This window comes from Lissotriton vulgaris, unplaced genomic scaffold (assembly GCF_964263255.1).
Source record: "Lissotriton vulgaris unplaced genomic scaffold, aLisVul1.2 SCAFFOLD_518, whole genome shotgun sequence".
Taxonomy (NCBI): Eukaryota; Metazoa; Chordata; class Amphibia; order Caudata; family Salamandridae; genus Lissotriton; species Lissotriton vulgaris.
Genome location: NW_028243238.1, coordinates 756,387 through 779,840, shown reverse-complemented (window position 1 = coordinate 779,840; position 23,454 = coordinate 756,387). Strand labels below are relative to the sequence as shown.

At 46.6% G+C, this 23,454-nt stretch overlaps 1 protein-coding gene across 1 annotated transcript in view; it reads right to left on the bottom strand.

The window, feature by feature from the left end:
- The window catches only part of LOC147668654 (uncharacterized), a 574,419-nt gene that overhangs the window by 77,705 nt on the left and 473,260 nt on the right, over nucleotides 1-23,454 (bottom strand). Inside the window, exon 25 of the mRNA XM_086948545.1 lies at nucleotides 22,587-22,717. Coding sequence (XP_086804671.1) covers nucleotides 22,587-22,717 — 131 coding nt within the window. The remainder of the gene's footprint in view (nucleotides 1-22,586; nucleotides 22,718-23,454) is intronic.

Genomic DNA, 23,454 nt, shown 5'->3' with positions numbered 1-23,454 from the left:
CAAATAGACTCCACACGAGTTTTTATAAAATTAGTATAATCTTTATATAAGAAGTTATACGATATGACAACACGGTACAAAACCAACATATAAGAATGGGTAGTATTCCTTCCGGTTGGTTGGTAGGTTCTAATCCCAACCACCGCCTCTAGCCAACAGTTAAGCTCACCTCTGACCGTTTCCAAAAGGTTAGGCAAGTCGTATTGCTAGAATCACACATGTTGAAAATGAAAAGAAATACTGCAATGCGTAACGATATTCTCTTGTACTGTGCAACAGAGAAACAAGCCATACATAGCACTGCCCAGGTTGAGATCTGAGCCGAAGCAACAGGCTTGCGCAGCTGAAAGAAGCGAGAGGCAGAGAGAATGTCCTTCCCGGCCTGCACCCCACCCAAGTGGTGATCCACGTTACCTGGGGGGGCGTGACCCCACTCTCCTCTCCTCCTTCAGCGACTTGGGCCTTGATCCAGAACTCCGTCAATGGGTACGGCGAACTCGGGACGGCGGCTTAGCTCCTCTGGGGCTGCCAATCTGGGCCGCTGCTGTTTCACTCCGAGGGCCCAATAACCTGGCCCTCCTTCCGGCGGTCTCAGTGAACACCAAGACTTACTTCGAATTCGGTGCACACACTACCGAGGCATTCCTCACCAGCTACTCTGGTTGCACCTGGACACGCACTGTGCGCGTCCAAGACTTGCCTCTTCTCTGGTGCTCACGATGACCCGGCGCTCTTCACCAACGCCTCTGCTTGCACCTCAACACGCACCCTGTGCATCCAAGTCTCACCTCTTCTCCCAGTGCACACGATGACCAGGTGCTCCTCACCAACGCCCTGGCTGAACCATGGCATGCACTCTGTGTGTCCGAGTCTCACCTCTTCTCCCGGTGCACATGATGACCAGGCGCACCTCCCCAATACCCTGGCTGCACCACGACATGCACTCTGCAAGTCTGAGTCTCGCCTTGTTTCCCCGTGCACACAACGACCAGGCACTCCTCACCACCACCTTGACCTGCACCACAACAAGCACCCCGCGCTTCCAAGACTCTGCTTACTCCTGCGTGCCCACAGTCACAAGGCACAACTTCCGAGTTTCTCAAGCTGCATAAGCATATGCACACCGTGTTGCTTGGGACTTCTCCAGAAACCTTTATGTTCCTGTGTTTCCAAACAGGGAGCCAGATCACCTTGGGCCCTTGGGGTTACAAGACACAGCACAAAGCACAGTCTTCTTCAAGCAGGGCGACCCAGCACCTCCAAGCCCAGTTCCAACAGCCTCTCCCTTGGTTAGAACAGCAAACTGAAGACCAGCCCCAGATCACGAAGCAAGGATTTGTCTTTCCACAGCAGTCTCTTCAGTTGCTCCTTCTTTAGCAGAAGTTCCTCTTGAACACAAAATGGTTCAAAGCCTTTTCAGTCTCACTCCATTTCTGTTTCATTCCCACGTTCAGGGGTTTCAGCTCTCATAATTATACCCCTTAATGTCTTTGAAGTTCGTTTGTGCTCAGGGGTCCCTGACCCCTCCCTAAATCAGTTCTGGGTGTCTCCCTCCCAGTGTCACCGTTTTCCCTTTGATACTGGGGGTCTGGATCCTTAATCACTCAGCAGGAAATGGGTCAATTGTTTTATGGCACCAGCCCAGGCCTTTTTCACCTCTCAGGCTTCTCCTCCCCCTACTCTCCAGATGCAGGGCAGCCTGTTGCCATCTCAACCCCTCCTTGGGTCAAGACCTCTCCCAGCTCCTCTCACCTTTCATATCCAGACAGTCAATCCATATTTCAGCAGAGATACACAGAAATGCTTAAAGCACAAAACTCAGCCACTTTCTAAAAGAGGGGTTTCTGAACACACAGTGACAAAACCACCTACACATAAAAGTAGGACCTCAGACACCAACTCTTCCATACACGCCTGGACCTGTGAATACTCTGCCAGGAAAAAAGACTGCTGTGTTGCTGTAAGGACTGTCACTCTGTTGGACTGCTGAGCTACTGCAGCCTTGCTGAATTCCTGCCTCTTTGCCCTGCTCCCTGCTTGCTTGGGAAAGAAGAACTGGACCTTTAACTTCATATTGAACCCATGGCTACCAGAGTGACTCCAAGGACCAGTCTGCTGGCCTCCTTATCTGAGCCTCAGCGACATGAAAGGCTCCCCCACATCCTGCACCACCACCTGAACCCAGTTGAAGTGAGTTCCTGACCCCCAAGTGGTGCCCTTCAGGTCCTAGATCCTTGGTGTGGCTCCGAGAACTATATTCAAGCTTTTGGACTCTTCACGCTTGTGAATGGGCCCGTTCCCACTGAGAATGTGCTGCTGACACAGCTATTCAATGTGAAGCTCCACCATCTCAAAAATGTGCGCTACAGCATCGACCGCACGCATGGACTGCTAACCCGAAGCTACAGCAATGCACATCCATGATCCCTGGCCTGTTCTTTGCACCACACAGCCAGCATCCCATGACAGTGTCCCAGCTCCTCACGGCCCCTTCCACTTTGAATGGGACTCTTGGTACAGATTTGAGAAGGTGAAATTTCAGCTGGCCTAACACAGTGACAGTAGCCAACCTGTGCCCCATTACAGTCAATCTGAACTTGTAACTTTTACCCAGTCCAGCAAGACCAGATATCCATAGTTGGTGCTTTATGCTTTTCGGCTTTATTTTCACTAAAATCATTAAAAATTCATAACTCTTGTTCTTCTGATTGGATATTTGTCATTTTTGGTGTCAAATAATTTATTAAGATTTGCTCTATTGTTCTAAATTGGTCTGGGATTTTTTATTTGTTGTGTTTTGACTTTATTCCTGTTTCTGTGCTGCATAAATACTTTACACATTTGCTCTAGTTAAGCCTGACTGCTGTTTATGCCAAGCCACTCAGAGTAAAGCACAGGTCTATTTGGTGACTTTTTGGGGTTCACTCATCAAGGTATTGTGGCTGTTGCTTGACCAGGGTTCAAACCTCAGTCAACCAACATCCCATTTTCTCACAGACTCACTATTCTAAGACTATCTTACTACATAATTGGTATGAAAACACATAAAGGTCATTTCACATCATTCCCTTCACTTATGACACCTTTAGTATTTAATCCTGATTTCTCCTCTGGCCTGACAAATACAAGAATTAGGTCATGGGATCAGAACTTATTATCCACACTGAGAGAGCTTTTTAACAAAGGTGCAATTATGTAAGTCTATCAGACGAGGCCTGTGTTCAAGAATTCAACCTAGCTCTGCCAATGGATGCATGATAAAGTAGGAGACCGAAATAGGCAAGGACATCTCCCTAGGAGAATGGAACATCATAAGGGAAAGGGCTTCCAAAACGTCCAACTGCGCTCAATTTAAAGAAAATTCATACACATTTATTATGAGATGGATCCTCTTGTGAGTCTGGAGGCCATATTCGGTTCTTCAGTTAGATGCTGACAGGGATGTGGTGAGAGACGCATGTTTCACATGTGGTGGTTATGCCCCAAGGTGCAATATATTTAGACAAAAACTATCAAAGAATGCCAGTTATCCTACAAACGCATCTAGAACTAGTCCCAATGCCAATGCTGCTGGCCAATAAAAGGGAATGATGAACAATATCCCACCACAAACCTCCTGGGCAACTACTGACACACTTGTTATCAGCAACTAAACTATGTATAGCACAGTTCTGGAAACTTCCAAATTTGCCTCCCACAGGTGTTTGGTGGTTCAAATTGGGGGCAATTCACACCATCGAAAAACTGACTGCCATAATACACACGCATATGGCGACATTTGAAAGTACCTGGTCACCTTTTATTTGTCATGTTGATGAGAGGTGGAGAGTTCAAATCAATCGTATCTACAGGCCCAACCTAATCAATAAATCACAACTTTGCTGTTAGCAATTGAAGGGTAACTAACTTTGGGGTGAGCCTGCCAAGCGAGCATCAAGGTAGAAGTGCAAACTAATAAACTGGAACCAGTACCAACATCAACTGTCAGGTGTTAATATTGTTAACAAAGGCCAGGTGTTAATATTGTTCACAAAGGCCTATGTACGTGTTTAATGTCCCATTTATTTGCTGTGGCATCTAACTGTGTTTTGTTTTCCGCCTTCTCCCAATTTATGTCCCAACTCTACTATTTTCGAGATATTTGTCCCCATAGCCTGCCTGGAAAACCAAGAAAACTCAATAACGAAAAGTGTTCATTAAATGAAGAATAGAGTGGAAACCATGGTCCTGTAGGAAGATGAACAATTTGTGATCCTGGAGAATAATTTTTTTATTCTACACTGACGTGGGCTAGGTTTAGTCCGTTGGTTAGCTTTTAGGCCCTGCGGTTTATTCTTTTCCTTTTTGACTCTTCCTTCAGATTCTATGAACCAACATGTTTTGACCTGAGGCCTCTCGCTTGATTCGGAACTGGGGTCTCACATCTTGAGCCGAACGGGAAGCTGCCGTGCTCGCCTCGACCTTGCTCCTTGAGTTCTCCATCTTCCAGGTAAAATGCGAGCCGCAATGGCCGGAAGTACTTTAATGTAATGCGGAGCTATGTTTCTTTGTGGATACTTACTTCTATTCCCGTTTCCCCTTTCTTATCATAAAGGGCCAGATGTAGGTCGCCAAATACCGGTCGGTAACGGCCGATTTCGGTCGTTACCGACCGGTATTTGGGATTTGACATGTAGGGGGCCTCATATTTACAGAATCTGTATATTTACCGATTTGGTAAATTTACAGAATCTGTAAAATACCGAATCGGTAAATATACCGATTCCGTAAATCCATATGTAGGTGGCACTGTAATCAGTGCCACAGGCCCTTACCGAATCGTTATTTACCATGGAATACTATTCCATGGTTAAAAACGAATTCCAGTGTACATGCACATCTGTTCATGTACACCTGTGCCATGTGGCACACAGACATGCCCTAAGGGCATGTATGTGTGTTACATGGCACACAAGCCAGAAACAGGGGTGAAACAGGGTGTCAAAGTGACACCATGTCCCCCTTGTAAAATCGGTAAATTTACCGATTCGGTAATTACCGAATCGGTATTTGCTATGGAATCCTATGGGCTTCAAGGCCCATAGGAATCAATGGCAAATACAGATTCGGTAATTACCGATTCGGTAATTACCGAATCTTACCGATTCGGTATTTTTACCGAATATTTTACCTACACAGCAATTACCGAATAGTAAATACCGAATTGGTAACATTTGGTATTTACCATTCGGTAATTTGCTATTACCTACATCTGAGCCCTAGCCTTTTGAACAAGTTTTTTTGCAATTCCATCTGGATGAAGCCTTTCTATTACTTACTTGAGCCACCGACCCCCTTTCTTGTCTGGATAGCTTTATAAGCTATATGCGCATCTCGCTATACCCGGAGCTCGTTTTAGGTGTATGCCGTTCCTGATTTGCAGTAAGTTAGGGATGTTCTGTGGCTGCACTCTTGTCCTTTTTCTTGGGCACATAGTGTGTTTCGGGCACCCTTGGCATTACTTACCCTATGGACTGTGTCCATTTAACTTTTATTATTTCTAAGCTATTGTCTCTTATAGGTTTTAGGTTTGAATTTCTGTTAGATTAGAGATTATACTTTGATTTTCTGGACTCTGTGGGGGCTATTTATGTATGATTTTTTAATTCTATCTTTAACTCTTCTGCCTCAGACTTGGAATTGATTTGGGTCTTTCTTCACACATATCTTTCTTTGCTCTTTATTGGCACCAGGTGAAGGCATTCTTGAAAACCGTTGTAGTATTGTTGTGTCCTTTTCAAAGGGAGAATGTGTCTAATCATATTTTATATACTTTTTGCTTTGTAGTTTAATGGAACGGCCATACACGAAATCTATCTGATTTGGGATCCGTGCCACCAACTAAATATATGTGTATATAAGTTGTTGCTGCCTTGCCTTGTTTTCCCCACTTGTGTAGTTTAGCAACAGAGATTTATATTTTCAGTGCCCTGAGGAAGGTGATGGCTACTAGTTAGCCCAGCACCGAAACGAGCGTCCGCCCCGTGCAAGACAGAGACCATTGGGCAAGAATTCCCTGTGAATATTTATGCACTATTGCCCACTCCACTATTTATTTTTTGGTCTCTACCTTTCTCCTTTTACATTTGGTTGTACATATTTATTGTGTCATTGCTGTATGTGAGTTGGTTTGAGAGCATTTGTGGATGTGTTTGGGGCCCGTCTTTTATTGCTGATACCTCTGTTTGTGGGGATGGAATATTTTCATTTTTTGAATCTATGTATTGGCTCGAAAATGGCCTAAAAAGAATCAGAAAAATTCCTTTGTTCTTCTGAATGTTTTGAAGTACATAATATATTTGTTTTTTGTATGTTTATTTTGCTTTTTGATGTATCCCTCGACAAATTAATTTGACTGTATTTATTGTATTTCTAATAAATTCAGCTTTTTTGTATTATCATTTTTGAATCCATCTTGTGTCGCATTCTCCCTGAAGTTGTATCTAGCTTGGTTCTTGTAATCATTTTTGAGACGTGGTTACGTTCCAGTATTATCATTTGGCAGGTGACACCCTTCTCCCTCGCCTGCGAGGGTGGATTCTTTTTTGCGGTAGAGAATAACATACCTAGATTTTCCCAAAAGAGCGCTTTTCCATTTTTATAATGGAAACTGATCAATCTGTCAATCTCAAAGAAATGGGCCAGACTTCCTCACCTTTGTGGTTATGACTACTTCATACTTTAAGATCGTTTGAACCTCAGAATCTTCAACCAGGTTCTTCCTACATTTTTCAGCTTGTCTCCAATTTGACTCCCACAAGTAGGGACCTAATGTCCTTCACCTAGCTGCAACTCCAGCACAGTTCTGAGCAGTTTCTACAAAACAGTTTTTTGGACTTGCTTACTCTCCATTATTGAATCCGGTGTTCAAATACATGCCTGCCCAAAGCTGGGAAGTGGCTTTTTTACGATTTGCGCAGTACAATAATAATACATTAAATGAATGTAAATAGTCCACACTTTCATAGAAGGGCCGCTGTGTTTAACACATGGTTTATACATCTCACAACTTTTGGTTGGTCATTCATAAACATCCATGTCATTTTATATTGTGCATTGTATTCCAACTTTGATGTTGTTCCTTTTATGACCTAAGTGGGACGGGTATGCCCAGACGTGGGTCCCTTGCTCACTGTACCACTGGATTCAAGCTAGCCTGGTTGATGAAGAGTGACATACCCCGAAACCAGTCCCAGGATGCATGTTTCCGGTCCAGGGAGGACCTGGCATGGCAGTTCGGTCTGGACTGTTCCTATGAGGCAAAGGGTCAAAACTGATTTGCATACGGCTGGGTCCAAACTGGGGTGGCGTTGTGGGCAAAAGAACAATGGATTTAACCCAGATCTCTCGACTGGGGAGAATGTTTGAATCATTGAGCATTCCGTCTATCATTTGTTGCAGTTACACTTTTTGCCCTAAGTGGGACCGGTAGGCCCAGACGTGGGCCCCTTGCTCACTGTGCCACTGGATTGAAGCTAGCCTGGCTGATAAAGGGTGACATACCCCCAAACCGGTCCCAGGATGCTTGTTTCCGATCCAGGGAGGACCTGGTTGACAGTTCGGTCTGGTTTGTCCCATGAGGTACTGGGTCAAGACTGATTTGCATATGGTAGGGTCCAAACTGGGGTGGCGCCATGGGCAAAAGAACAATGGATTTAACCCAGATCTCTTGACTGGGGGAGAATGTTTGAATCATTCAGCATTCCGTACATCATTTGTTACAGTTACATGTTCCTTTTATGACAGCACTATCTTTGCTCGAGGTGCCCCTTTAAGCAAGGCCTATGTGCCTGCGGTTCCAGGCTTCCCTTGTTACCGAATTTGTGGGCATCCGTTAGGAGCGGCCCGGGCTGCAAGGGCCGCTCTGCTTGCCCTGAACCCTTGCTGGCCACTCGCCTGCTCCTCACTGCCCCTGCAGTGTGGCATCCCAAGGACCTGTGCAAGCATCTCATCTACTCTGTCTGTGGCTGTGAGCTGTCATTAGCTCACTCAGTGTCCCTGTCATGAGGTATCCCAAAGAAAATGCGTGAGCAGCTCATCTACCTATAGTAATTTCCCCTTTTGGATATTTTTCTGGGTTTCTTCTATCCCTCCCTCTCCCCTCGACCTCGCGGCTGCGACGCCGGCTTTCTTTGACATGGGTGGGTGGGATTCCACTTTAGACTGGGGGGCTTCATGTGCCCATCTGGTAACCTACACCCTCTTTTTAACCTCGTGCCTGCTTACCACCTCCCTCTAGGATTGGATGGATAGTGGCTAGTTTGTGGGGCGACCAATCTGGTGTGCCCCCCCGTTTTGCAGGCATGCTGGGGGGTTTCCGACCGGAGGGAGCTGTTCAACATGGGCCCATATTGGGTCTGGCCTTGCCTCCCGGGCCCATGTTTCAACCCCTCCCAGGGGCGAGTCCCCCCCTTTAGAGCCCTGCCCCAAACTGCATCCCTTTCCCCATTAATCATCCCAGGACAACATGATATGGTGCATGGAAAGGCTGCAGTTTATTAAAGTACCAGTTACTCACCTTCGGTAACGATGTTTCTGGTAAAGATGATTCTAGCCGCAGATTCCTTCGCATAGAATTATCCCCAGGCGTGAGACTGGATACGGAAACTGTTTGCCACAGCATCCATGCGTGCCGGGGGCGGCATCACGCGACTCCACCCAGGCGTCGTCCGCATACTTGATGTCAGCGAGGTCACATAAGTTCCACCCCGGCGCGCCTACGTCACTTTTCTTCGGATAAATTTTCTGTGCCGCAATGCGGAGTCTCCAGACAAAACTGTGGGAGTAATGGAACAGTGCGCCAAAGAGTAGAAAAAAAGAACGGAGGCAAGCAACACCATAAGCAGCAGTGCAACACTGCAGTATCCATAGGCAGAGGCAAAAGAAGAAACAAAGCAAAGCCCTGAGCAGCCACCCTGCCTGTCTGTAGACACTCATTCCCCCCTTCTCCAGGAGACAAGGGACATACGTAAAAGACATGACACATGTAGCAGGCCTACAACCCCCATCCAGAACCAAGGAAGGAGAGCCAATCCCAAGACAGACAGGAACAACAAAACCTCCAAGCCACCCCAGCACAGAGGGCAACCACCCCCCCAAAGAACAAGCGCAAAGCATGGCCAGATGACCCCAACTCAGAGATGGCAAAAGGGCCAAGACCCCTTAGCAGCAAGAGGAAGGTAGGGGAGGGCAGAGATTGAAGGCAAATACCCCCAAACCTGAAGCAGCCAGAACAGCGGGGCACAGGAGCATCGTTAACCCATTCTCCAATGAACCAAAGAGGAGGAAGGAACAACAACAAGACGGAGCAATCAGTCAAGAGCAAAATAATGCACCCACAGGAGACAGAGCCCCCCCACAGGAGGCGAGTGCCAAAGACCAACCCAAGGGTCCTCGCAGAACCGGGAGGAAGGGAGGGCCGTGAAGCAATCTGTGGCTAGAATTGTCCCTACCAGATATATCGTTACCGAAGGTAAGTAACTCATACATCTGATAGAGACTACTAGCCGCAGATTCCTTCACGTAGAATAGATACCCTAACAATACCCACGAGGAAGGAGGGTCTGCGAAGTGACATCACCAGCCTGGACAGGACCAAGGGTCCCACAGGGGACCAGACCTGCCGACCAGGTAAGTAACTTTGTCCCTCCCAGGCTATAGGAACCCCCACAAGCAGATCACCACCGACCCCAAGAGGGATGTAGATAGAAAAAAGAGAAGAATGTAGAGGCCTGTACACTCACAACAGGGGAACCAAGGGCAAGGCCAGAGAAGCCGAAGAACCCCACTCCCCCCGCAAGGCAACATAGCTTCCATCCAATGCCAGGGCAGGAAGAGGAAGAAGAAGAAGCCTAGAGGGCCCAAGGAAACAAGGGAAAAGAAGGTGAGCCCACCCCACATGGGAGGCAACAGACCAGCCAGAGCAGCGCCAACAGTCATAAGCCGCCAGAAGCAAGAAGAACAGCACGGGGCCCCAGGCAGACCGGGCAGGCGATGCCTGACAAGGGAGAACACGGAATTATCCCAGCCCTCAGGATAGGAGCAGGAAGGTGAGGAAATACCGGGACACACCACCACAAGGGGCCGCGCACACAACCTCAAGAAGCAATAGCAACATACATAAACGCCATGGAGAACAGGCACCCGAAGGTGACCAGAACTCCCTAGCAGAGCGCAAGCTATATAACAGCTACCACTACCCCACATAGGGTACATTGAGTCCCAAAACATGGGAACCCTCTTTGGAAGAACTTCCACAGCAGGGGAAAAAACGAAAGAGCCACAGGGAAAAAAAACAGCGGAAGGCTTGTCAAGCAGCTCAAGAGGAAAACAGAAGGCCTAATCTCAGGGCCAAGTCTGTGCAGACAACTCCAGCAAAAACACACAGTCAACAAAAGGGCTGTCCAGCAGCCAACAACGCCATAGCCCCAGCAAGGAGGACTCAATGGCCATAAAACACACTCCACAGCAAGGGCAACTGGCCCAAAAGAAGGTACAGAACCAGCTCAACTCAGCTGTCACTGAGGAGGGGAAGGAGGAGGAGGAGGATAGAGTCCTGCCAGGAGCCTTTGGCAGGACTCCAAGCATGGCTACGGAGGGTGACTGAGGAAGCCATGGCCCCTGCCCAGCACCTTTGAGGTGTCCACAGCGGAGCAGAGATGAAACGCCGCTAGTTCCCAGCCATCCAACGCATGATGCCGTAAGTCCACCTGAACAGTCTCTTGGGAAGCTGCGGATCCCTAAGACTCAGCTGAGTCCCAAAAACAAGAGGAGGCCCTAGCCAACACACATAAGGTGTTAAGGGCCCGCAGGGCAGCGCTGGTCGAGGGGAACATGTTGTGCCCCCAAGAGTCCAGCCAGCGGTCCTCCCGGGACGTCGGAGTCAACAGTGACAGCAGGGAAGGAAAAGCAGTCCGCAAAAGTAGGCTCAAGGCAGAGGGGTGGAGGGAAAGACACACCGGAAGGTGCCGTTGCAGAAGGTGTTGAGGCACCGGATCCCCTGAGGCAAGGCGCCTCCAAGCCCCCGTCAGGGAAGAGTGGAGCGAACCCTCAAAGGGAAGCAAGAGCTCCCTCCCACCAGGGCCCTGGTGGAGAACCTCCAAGAGATGTCTGCCGGGAAATGAGCAACCGGGTCACCCATGCGCAGAATGCCCACAGTCGTGGACACTGCATGGAGGAAGGTCGCACCCACCTCCGTAGGGCCCCGCGGTGGAGAAAGCAGCTCCTCCGTGGGCGACGGCTGTAAATTAAGGCACTGGGCGGGCAAAGGCCAGACCTGGAAGTCAGAAGAACTGAAGAATGAGGGACCTGCCGCTGTACTGGCGAACACCTTGGCCTCGGAAATGGCAGGGAGCCGCCCTTCGATGACACCAGTGAAAAAGACACCACACGGCGGCCTGTCTCTGGGGAGGATGACACCAGCAGGCACCCAACCTCAGGAGAAGAGGAGGCGTCTGAAGACGAATCCGCGGCACAACCTCTGTGTTGAGCAGTAGAGTCCACCGCCTGAGGCAGGATATCAACACCATCCAGCGCTGAGGGAGACGCCGGATAGGGCTCCTCAAAGTCACACTGCGCCAGGGACTGGAGTGGAGTGGAGCCAGAGCCAAAGTGGACCTCCGCCGAGCCAGCCGTCTTCGTGGAGGAACGAGAGGGACCGGGGGAGTGACACAAAGCCCTCCACCAGCCTTGGCCCAGGATGTGATGGAGGTGGCACGGCGACCCATGCGGCGGTGACAGGGACGATTCAACCTCCGACTTGCCCTCTGAAGAGGCAGCCGCCTGCGGGGAGGCATGAGAGGGGCCCATAGCTGGACGAGGAGGGTCCACCGACCCCTGTGGCACCAGCCGGACCAGCAGGTGCTGGCGCCGTGGCGGCATCATCTCAGCCGTGGACAAGGCCTCCGCCTGCACAGAGGGCCGAGTGGGGCTCGGGGATGCAACCCGAGTCCTGGCGACCTCCTGCGACACCACAGGGACTCCCGCTGGAGTTTGCGGTGAGGCAGAGGCGCTGTGGTCTGAAGGAGGGACCCCAGAGGGGCCACATCCCAACAGCACCACATCCTCCAAGCCTGGATCCGAACCAGTCGGTGCCCGGCCAGAAGCTGGCGCCGGCGCCGCGGAGGGCCCCGTGTAAGGCAAAGGATCCGCTGACGCCCCAGTAGGGGAAGGAGGAGGAGATGCCAGCGAGGCCTGTAAAGCTACCGCATATGTCTCCATATGGACTCTCGACGCCCCCTCACCGGGAAACGGTGGATAGGAGAACGACATGTGGGACCGCATTACCCGCGGAGAGCCCACGCCCCCGGCAGACCGAACACCAGCCCCCGGGGACAAACTGCGACACTCACCCACCGGGGAGCGATGCTCTTGCAACATCAGAGAATGGCGAGGACGGCGACAACGGACGCTTCTGAAGCCGTCTGCTGAGGTAAAATTGAGGTAATGAAGCCGACCTTGAGAGATGCACATAGAGTAGTTTCAGCCAGCGCACCCGGCGCGACTTCGGCTTCATCTGTTGGCACGCCTCACAATCAGTGGGGCCGTTACTTAACTCTCGTGCCCCACATGGTCCAAAAGCAGATGCCTGTTTGTGGACTCCTTCCTTTTCTCCGATAACCAGTAAATTTGAAAGTTGCAAGCTAATCACCCCAATCAATCATGCCCCTCGCCTCGCAATTGTCCGCTTTCAAAAAGTAAATACGGGCAAGTGCACAGTATGGAGTCCTTACTTCTCCCCAATCACTACTGACCCACACCTCGCTATTGTCTGCTTTTCCAAAATGTAATACGACTGAGTGCACAGTATGAAGGTCTCTCTGGCTCGTACCCGCTTCGTCAGTGCCCCCGCTTCTCGCTCGCTTCCAGGCTCGCACCTGCTTCCTCAGTTCGATTGCTCAGGCTTTGCTGCAAGAGGCACCCGCATCTCTCCTGGTCTCCTAGTGAGCGGGGACTCGAGAGAGTGGCAGACTTTCCAGGTACTTGGGGAGGCTGGACCGTTGTTCCACTCTCACTGCAGCTGGCTGTTCCCCTGCTCCTGCCCCTATTACTGGCTCCACTTCTATGCCTGCAATCGACACCCAGGCGCAGTACTGATGCAGGGCAGGACGCAGAAATCTTCAGAGGCAGCTGCTCTCGTCATCGATGGGCCGATGACCAGTTCCCACCTGTTGTAGCTGGGTCCACACCGCATCCACAGATCTGCCCGGGCCTCCCCTCTCGATCACGCTTCGCTGTTCCTTCTGGCAACTCCTCTATGTGAACATAAGGATTCTATCAATGTGTGGAGGTGCAAGATATTTTTAAGGATTTTTACAAAAATTTAATTGGAGTGAAGTGATAGACTCTCTCTTAGAGATGGAAAGATGAGAGCACATGTGCTTGTTTAAAATACCCCTCACACACTAAAAAAATCCGTTAGTGTCATGCTTCATCATAGGGGTCTTCCCGTCCCTATAACGGGGCGGGGCGTGCTGCGACCAGACGGACTACGCGGGAGCACTATAAATCGTGACAGAGCTATGTGTAGGTGTAGTGATGAAAAGTGGAGTGTAGGGATCTAACTAGTGAGTGCAAAAAATATAAAAAATTAAAAATTCCCTGGCTAGTAGAACAAATACACTTTATTGGAGTCTCTGGCTGGGAATGTTAAAAAGGGGATGTAGGTAGAGCAATTACTGACTACCAAGTCGACATGTTTCATAGGCAGTCCCCTGCTGCCTACTCATCAGGACCAAATCGTGATCCCTACTGTGAATAGCTCAGTTCTAAAGAAGTAGGCCTACTGTCCTACAAATATACCGGCAAAAATAAGCTGGATATTTGTGCCTCAGGGCATGAGCTGGCCCGGGTGAAGCAAGGCATCAAAAAATAAGTGCCAAAAAACGGTGACCCTTGGTCTCTGTAAAGGAAAAGGAAGAAAACGAGGGAGAAAGCACAGACATATTCATGTCATTACTGCTGGTCATGAAATGTGCATCGTTGATACGCTTTGATATTCACAACCATAGCCAGTTTGGTAGAATTCGTAATGCTAGGTACAATTACCTTCACCGCAGGTTTGAATATATTAATCAAAATGCACCTCTTGTTGTTGGACAGAGTGTACGTCATATTAACCAGAACCATCCAAATGGACGTGGTTCATTCATAACCCATCATACATACATTAGTGGCTCAACACATTCATACAAACGATCCCAAAAGCATCAAAAAGGACATCAATATTTCGTATTTTTTCTAGATCGATATTCTAGACACAGTATATCGTATTTTCTCAGCATAATTATTCTAGAAATAATACCAGTGTAGATGGTCACAAAATACACTCGTTATATACATACTTTTTGGTAGTTCTCTCAGTGCCCCATGAGCTGGCAGGAGGAGGGAGATTAGCGCGGTCTACTGAAAAATAGAAGTGGCCGCCCCCACTGTTAGATGTGGTTCGTTCGTTTCCTGACAGTGAAATGGCCCAGTAACCCGTTTATTAAAGACTCGGGGTCTGAGTCTATCACTTACGTTACCGGCTCGAGCGATTCGCCTGGCATTCCTCCCGTCCGAGCTCCGAGGATAGGTAGTCGCTCGTCTGCCGGTGGAGTTATATTGTGCCTTCCGTCATGCTCATTGTTACACGGAGAAACGCCCAAAATGAACACTGGAATGGGCAAATCCAAGATGGCCGCCGCAAAACGGCTCAATGTGAGGATTATGACCGATAGTCTTTTCTCGCTTTCTGTCGCCAGCGTGAGGGACCCGGATTAACTTAATGCAACTAAATACAAATTGTATACTCGGGCTATGCCTCATTATTAAATACTATGCCTCATTGTTAAATGTTTTACTCTTTGATGTTCACAGGTCAGACAGAAAAATAAAAAACTAAATGTAATGTATTATCACATTCACAGGACACCTCATTGTTGATGCTTGTTAATTGGTGTTCCTAGGTCAAAAAAATATAATAAAATAAAAAATAAAATGTAGTGAATAATCACAGTTTCAGGAAACAAAAATGTTGTCACTCTGATTATCATGGGTCAAATTTGTCATTCAGCTGGTGGGTTTTTTTTGTGCAGGGTCCAGTGTTATTGCATTCCTGCTAGATTGGTGTAGCCCAAGGGTCACAGGATTCAGCTCGCAGATTACCCAAAAAGACAGATAGATTCATTATGTATCTATTGCATGAGGATAAATGGATGAGGTTCACACCTATCCCCAAGGAAAGGCATTGTTCCAGAGTTCATGTATGTTGATTACATCAGGTTGGGATACTGGCTTCAGAAAAACCAGGGGTCACAGCTGTCCCCAGGGTATGTCATCGTTCAGTCCCTTTTTATGGGACTGAATGCGAAACACCCATCTCTGTTCTTTTTCCAGGAGGTACCTCTCGTTGTTCACTAGCTCAACTACAGTCCAAGATATTTCGCCAGGTTTGTGGTTCATCTCTAGGTAGTGATTCGTGAGTTTCGTGCTGGTCTTCTTGCATTTGATGGTGCTCTTGTGTTCACCTATCCTGACTTTCACTGCCCTGCTCGTCATACCTATATACTCCAATCCGCAGGGGCATATGATTAGATAGACCACATTGGTACTATTGCAGTTGCTGAAGCCCCTTTGCTCCCAGGTTGTTCCATCACTAAAGGTCAGATTATTGCTTTTCTTCGTGAGACAACATACTTTACAGTTTCCGCATGGATGATGGCCATGTACAAAGTCGGGATTCTTCTGTACAGAATTGCTGTTTGCTTTTGGTCTGGTGTGGACTAAGGCATCCCTTATGCTCTGTGCTTTTCTGTGAGAGAACAACGGTTTTGGTATTTGCAACCCACCGCTATTCAGAATTTTCCAATTCCTGTTGATAATCTTGGTAGCTGGAAGCCAGAAGGTATCCTGATAAGATCATCGACCAGGCATACAAACGGGCAAAAAACAATTGCCGGGAGAGCCTTCTGGAAGAAAAAATACAGAAAGAGGAGGAGAAGAGACCGATCTGTGTCACCACCTATAATACCTGTTCGAATCAGGTGACCAAGAAATTCTGAATAGCGGTGGGTTGCAAATACCAAAACCGTTGTTCTCTCACAGAAAAGCACAGAGCATAAGGGATGCCTTAGTCCACACCAGACCAAAAGCAAACAGCAATTCTGTACAGAAGAATCCCGACTTTGTACATGGCCATCATCCATGCGGAAACTGTAAAGTATGTTGTCTCACGAAGAAAAGCAATAATCTGACCTTTAGTGATGGAACAACCTGGGAGCAAAGGGGCTTCAGCAACTGCAATAGTACCAATGTGGTCTATCTAATCATATGCCCCTGCGGATTGGAGTATATAGGTATGACGAGCAGGGCAGTGAAAGTCAGGATAGGTGAACACAAGAGCACCATCAAATGCAAGAAGACCAGCACGAAACTCACGAATCACTACCTAGAGATGAACCACAAACCTGGCGAAATATCTTGGACTGTAGTTGAGCTAGTGAACAACGAGAGGTACCTCCTGGAAAAAGAACAGAGATGGGTGTTTCGCATTCAGTCCCATAAAAAGGGACTGAACGATGACATACCCTGGGGACAGCTGTGACCCCTGGTTTTTCTGAAGCCAGTATCCCAACCTGATGTAATCAACATACATGAACTCTGGAACAATGCCTTTCCTTGGGGATAGGTGTGAACCTCATCCATTTATCCTCATGCAATAGATACATAATGAATCTATCTGTCTTTTTGGGTAATCTGCGAGCTGAATCCTGTGACCCTTGGGCTACACCAATCTAGCAGGAATGCAATAACACTGGACCCTGCACAAAAAAAACCCACCAGCTGAATGACAAATTTGACCCATGATAATCAGAGTGACAACATTTTTGTTTCCTGAAACTGTGATTATTCACTACATTTTATTTTTTATTTTATTATATTTTTTTGACCTAGGAACACCAATTAACAAGCATCAACAATGAGGTGTCCTGTGAATGTGATAATACATTACATTTAGTTTTTTATTTTTCTGTCTGACCTGTGAACATCAAAGAGTAAAACATTTAACAATGAGGCATAGTATTTAATAATGAGGCATAGCCCGAGTATACAATTTGTATTTAGTTGCATTAAGTTAATCCGGGTCCCTCACGCTGGCGACAGAAAGCGAGAAAAGACTATCGGTCATAATCCTCACATTGAGCCGTTTTGCGGCGGCCATCTTGGATTTGCCCATTCCAGTGTTCATTTTGGGCGTTTCTCCGTGTAACAATGAGCATGACGGAAGGCACAATATAACTCCACCGGCAGACGAGCGACTACCTATCCTCGGAGCTCGGACGGGAGGAATGCCAGGCGAATCGCTCGAGCCGGTAACGTAAGTGATAGACTCAGACCCCGAGTCTTTAATAAACGGGTTACTGGGCCATTTCACTGTCAGGAAACGAACGAACCACATCTAACAGTGGGGGCGGCCACTTCTATTTTTCAGTAGACCGCGCTAATCTCCCTCCTCCTGCCAGCTCATGGGGCACTGAGAGAACTACCAAAAAGTATGTATATAACGAGTGTATTTTGTGACCATCTACACTGGTATTATTTCTAGAATAATTATGCTGAGAAAATACGATATACTGTGTCTAGAATATCGATCTAGAAAAAATACGAAATATTGATGTCCTTTTTGATGCTTTTGGGATCGTTTGTATGAATGTGTTGAGCCACTAATGTATGTATGATGGGTTATGAATGAACCACGTCCATTTGGATGGTTCTGGTTAATATGACGTACACTCTGTCCAACAACAAGAGGTGCATTTTGATTAATATATTCAAACCTGCGGTGAAGGTAATTGTACCTAGCATTACGAATTCTACCAAACTGGCTATGGTTGTGAATATCAAAGCGTATCAACGATGCACATTTCATGACCAGCAGTAATGACATGAATATGTCTGTGCTTTCTCCCTCGTTTTCTTCCTTTTCCTTTACAGAGACCAAGGGTCACCGTTTTTTGGCACTTATTTTTTGATGCCTTGCTTCACCCGGGCCAGCTCATGCCCTGAGGCACAAATATCCAGCTTATTTTTGCCGGTATATTTGTAGGACAGTAGGCCTACTTCTTTAGAACTGAGCTATTCACAGTAGGGATCACGATTTGGTCCTGATGAGTAGGCAGCAGGGGACTGCCTATGAAACATGTCGACTTGGTAGTCAGTAATTGCTCTACCTACATCCCCTTTTTAACATTCCCAGCCAGAGACTCCAATAAAGTGTATTTGTTCTACTAGCCAGGGAATTTTTAATTTTTTATATTTTTTGCACTCACTAGTTAGATCCCTACACTCCACTTTTCATCACTACACCTACACATAGCTCTGTCACGATTTATAGTGCTCCCGCGTAGTCCGTCTGGTCGCAGCACGCCCCGCCCCGTTATAGGGACGGGAAGACCCCTATGATGAAGCATGACACTAACGGATTTTTTTAGTGTGTGAGGGGTATTTTAAACAAGCACATGTGCTCTCATCTTTCCATCTCTAAGAGAGAGTCTATCACTTCACTCCAATTAAATTTTTGTAAAAATCCTTAAAAATATCTTGCACCTCCACACATTGATAGAATCCTTATGTTTAGATGAACTGTTCAGGAGGGTGATTCTATCTCAACCTCTACGCTTCCCTCTTTTGATTTTTTGTAACTCCTCTATGTGTCCTCAGCGACCGCAGCTCTGTCTTCAGCAAGTTTTTCTCGGCGGCGATGAATCCCAGCACCAGGTATTCTGCTTCAGACTGGGGGGCTTCATGTGCCTAACTGGGAACCTACACCCCCTTTTGAACGCTCCGCCGCTTTCCACCTCCCTCTAGGATTGGATGGCTAGCGTCTAGTTTGGGGGACGACCAATCTGGTGCACCTCCCTTTTTGCAGGCTTGCTGGGGGTTGTTCCCGTCTCCGGGAGGTGTTCGACACGGGCCCTTATCGGGTCTAGCCCCGCCTTCCCCGGCCCATGTTTCCATGTTATCTATCTTTTATAGAGAGTATTTAATTCACAAGAGGAATATTAGTACCACAAAAGTCCATATGTGTGTGTATTATTTAGTAACATCACAAATGTTTAGCTTTTTTTCAGAAGCTCAAATGATCTAAGGGTTGGGAGGCAGAAGCCCTAAGCAAGAGTTTTCCCCAACATGAAGAAGGTCCTTTCTCTTTCTCTAATTTTTCACAAGGCACAGGTTTGCAATACAGAACTTTGGGATGATCTTATTTGTGCCCTATAAACCCTTCTATTCCTGATACAGTTCATGATTACCTCATACTGTCAGTGAAAGTGCTACTTCCCATACGTGCATAGCAAGAATGTTTACTCTGTACACAGCAGCAGGGCTGCCCTTCTATCCCCTCAGCTTCTAAAACTCTATTCTTCTTATGTACAGGATTAGACTATGGCGTCTGCAGTTCCACTTCCACAAAAAGAGCCACAAACCCTATTATCTTCTTGTAACATAGCCCTCACTTTTTGGGGCCACACCCAGTGGATCCCCTGATCTCCAACAGCTAAAAACAGCCTTTTTAGATTAAAAGGGGATCTGGTTGTATCACACTCTGCCACTGATGAGGTAGGCTTCAGTGAAAAGGAGTGTTAAGAGTCAACCAAATCTGACAGAGAATCTCAACCACCCCATGCCAACAGAATAAGTACGCACCCACAATGCATGTGCTAGCCTCCCCTGCAGTCATATCACAGGTTCTATGTGGTTTAAACACACTTCAATAAATCTGTATTTATTGCAACATGCTGAAGGGGATCTATTAATAAATAATATGTGTACAGCCCTGCCACATCGGCAGCTTCTATTTCAGTTCATGAATAGAATATCTTAGAGGTAAATACTGGGGGCCTCATTTACGAGAAGTGGCGCATCGCTGCGTGAAAGCAGCAATGCACCACTTCTCAGTACGCCCTCCTTGCGACACCAATGATGCGTCATATTTACAATATGACGTATCATGTCGCAAGGAAGGATAGATACGTCAGTATAACTGACATATCTGTCAGTGCAAAAAGTGGCACATTGCTGTAGTTGTGTCGGACGCCTGACGCAACTCCAGCCATTGTTCCTTTCACATGGGGCAAGCCCCATGTGAAAGGGCCTGCATCACCCTTACGCCTGCTATGAGGCAGGCGTAAGGTTTTGACGCATTGACGTCCTAGAAGTGGCGCAGCGAAATCTCATAGATTTTGCTGCGCCACTCCTACAAACTTTTTGCGGGGGTACGCCCACACTGCATAAATTATACCTGGCGCAGGTATAAAGTAGCGCGGGGGTTTACGAAGTGACGCATCTACCTAGATGTGTCACTTCGTAAATATGGAGCAACATGGCGCATTTTTTACACCACCGGTGCGTCACAAAAAGTGACGCACCGGTGGTGCATAAGTGACGCAAGGGCTTATAAATAAACCCCCGGGTCTGCTGAAACCACCAACATTATTTCTTCCCATTTAGAAAGGCAGGAATGGTGGGGTGCAGTTCATCTGGTATATACAGGGTTTTAAGATCTACCTCCTATGTTTCTCCCAACGTTGCTTACAACGATTCGGAATCGATACTGTTGACTTGTGGCAGATCCTTTGTAACAGTTAAATGTTTAGTAAACCTCACTTGGGTAAGGGGACACCTTTCCTAGGAAACGGAGGAGGATTGTAAAGCAATGCATTGCTTAACCTTACCTCTGGGGCCATAAGTAACAAAAATAGAATTCCCTTTCTTGGAATTTACAGTGTGGGACAGATAGATGGGAACAGCACTTTGGAAAGAATCTAAAAGTTACTTCCTCTGGAGAGACTGATGAGGAAAAGGAACAGTTATTACAATGTCCTGATCTACTGAAAGGAATATGGCACCTTAAGTCAAAAATCGATAACATGGACAGCCTTGTAGGTAAAAACATTCAAATATGATTCTTGACATACAAAAATGACTAGTTCCTCCTACTTGCTGTGAGATGTTTGACTGCCAAAAAGACATTGTGGCTGATAGTAAATTAAACCATATATCCTCGTACGCCTCACAGGGAGATACCAAGATGGCATGCAACACCTGTGGAAGAGCCCAAGATGGCATGGGGGGGAATTAAACTTTAGTGCCCAAAGTTATAGAGCAGATGGGATGCCAGAGATGCCAAAGGCTCGATCTGACACACTGGTTGTTGATCAAGACAAAAACGAACTAATTGGACGAATGAAATGTAAAACTAGAAAAGCATGATGCATGGCTGCCAGCTCTTTCCAGAATTGCTTCTTTCTGACTTCATAGTCCTCAAATCAACAGACTCCACAATGTGACTTGTTATTCGTATCAGTGTGGAGGAAAGAAACAGGGATGTGCCTCCAGAGAAATTCTAATTATTGGGGGGATTGCAATGAAGATTGACTATTGAAACAAAAAGCGGCAAATGATCAAGGGGGTCCTTAATGAATTACCAGCTGTATTCCTTTTTTCTTTGCTTGATGCAGCATCACTCTGGATAGGCATTTTTTCTTTGATGAAATAACCTTACCACATCTCTCTGCACCAGGATCTGATGTACTTATAATTGCTGCGTGGACTGCAGATGTGACCTTTTCAGACTGAGGGCCCAACCATGAGACTGTTAAAATTGCAGCTTTTCCCTACTTCAACATAAGCCCTGAAGAAAGACGATTTACTAATTAAACAGTCATAGAGATATTAAAAAAAATAGCTCGCCTTGGATACAAAGATGAATGGAAGCAAAAATACTCCATGCTGGATGAAGCACAGTTGAAAAGTATCCTAGGCATTTTACCACGAGGATAACCTACACAAAAGTACATAACCCAACTCAGCTCATGCTTAAAATTAAGCATAAGAAGCCTTAAAAGGTGGATTCAATGGGTAAGGTTCAGATGAACCATTCTAACTTCTGAGACTACAAAAACTAAATGTTGCAACATAGAGGGGCGTTTTTAAACCAGGAAGGAATAGGGGAGGGTTATTGCAAAAGTATGTTTCTTAGGCCCTTAATATGAGTGGACGGTGATAGGAGTGATATTTGTAGCACCTGCTAAACAAGGATACTATTATGTATGTCATTTAACTGGTGCAATAAATAACACATATCACATTTTTCCTCTAAAATGTTGAATAAGATGCTTATTGTGTTGCCTTCTGCACCAAAATATCCAAGTATGTAGTGGTCATTTTTACCCTCTAAATACCAGCACATTTGAGCTGCTGAAACTCATCTGGGGATCTGGGTTTTATCGCACCTAGTATAGTGCCGGGTGCAATAAAATTTGCCAAAATCATAATTCAGATGTGTGGTAACACTTGTTACACAATGTAAAGAGCCACACCCAATAAGGGCCTTAAGGTTTACAAATATAAAAAATTATGAAACACAAAGACACATCCTCCTAGCTCCCTCCCTTTTACATTTTCCCTCAGAAGACCATTACCAGTTTTATACAAGAGACAAGATAGGTTCTTGCAAATGTTTCTGAAAAACAAATATGTTCTGCTTAGCAACAAATTTACTATCTTACCTATTTTCTGAAAGGCCAAGTAATAGGCCGCCATCGAGAATCCTGTACTCGTGCTTTGGACATGGGACAATGTAGAGGCCAGTCTGTTTCCTGACATATTTCTTTTTGAGGAGATCATAGGTCAACAATGTCTGTGAGAAAAGCAGAAATTAAACACTGAACACCATGCCTAGCAAGAATACTTAAATACATTTGGCATTCCTCCTTTTATGGGTATGTTGTAATTCAAAGTGCCCAGCTAAATGTTATGTTATGTTAGGGATACTTGATCTAGCACACATACACCAATGGGTTCTCGACGCTGCTCAACATATCTGTACAGTTAACAAAAGACTGCTTGCCTGAAAAGCCAGGCCTTCAAGAATCTTCTAAAAGACAAAAGTTCAGATTCCAGTCTCAACGACAATGGAAGAGAATTCCACAACACAGGTACACCTTCCAAAAGGCAGTGGCCTTCCACTGTAGATTTTACTTATGTGGCTACAACAAAAAGGTGTGCGAGGCAGAGCATTGACGCATACCTTAAAATCCACTGTGTGATGCAGGTGGGACCTAGGCCATGAAGGACCTTAACATGCAGCCAGCGAGGTTGTTTACACAAGGTACTGGCATGAGATGTTCAAGCTCTTGTAATTAAGCAGCCTGCTGTATTTTGAATAATTTTCAGCTGATTTAGAGTCTTTGCCATAAGGCCTAAATATAAAGATTTGGCATAGTGTAGCCAAGAGCGAATTATTTCTAGAACTACAGATTTAATGGCATCCACTGATAGATAGGGCCCTAGTTTTCTTGGTCTGTCTTAGAAAGAAGATACATTTTGATATTACTAAGGAGCTTTGAGGCTTCATGGAGAGTTTGCCATTGACAA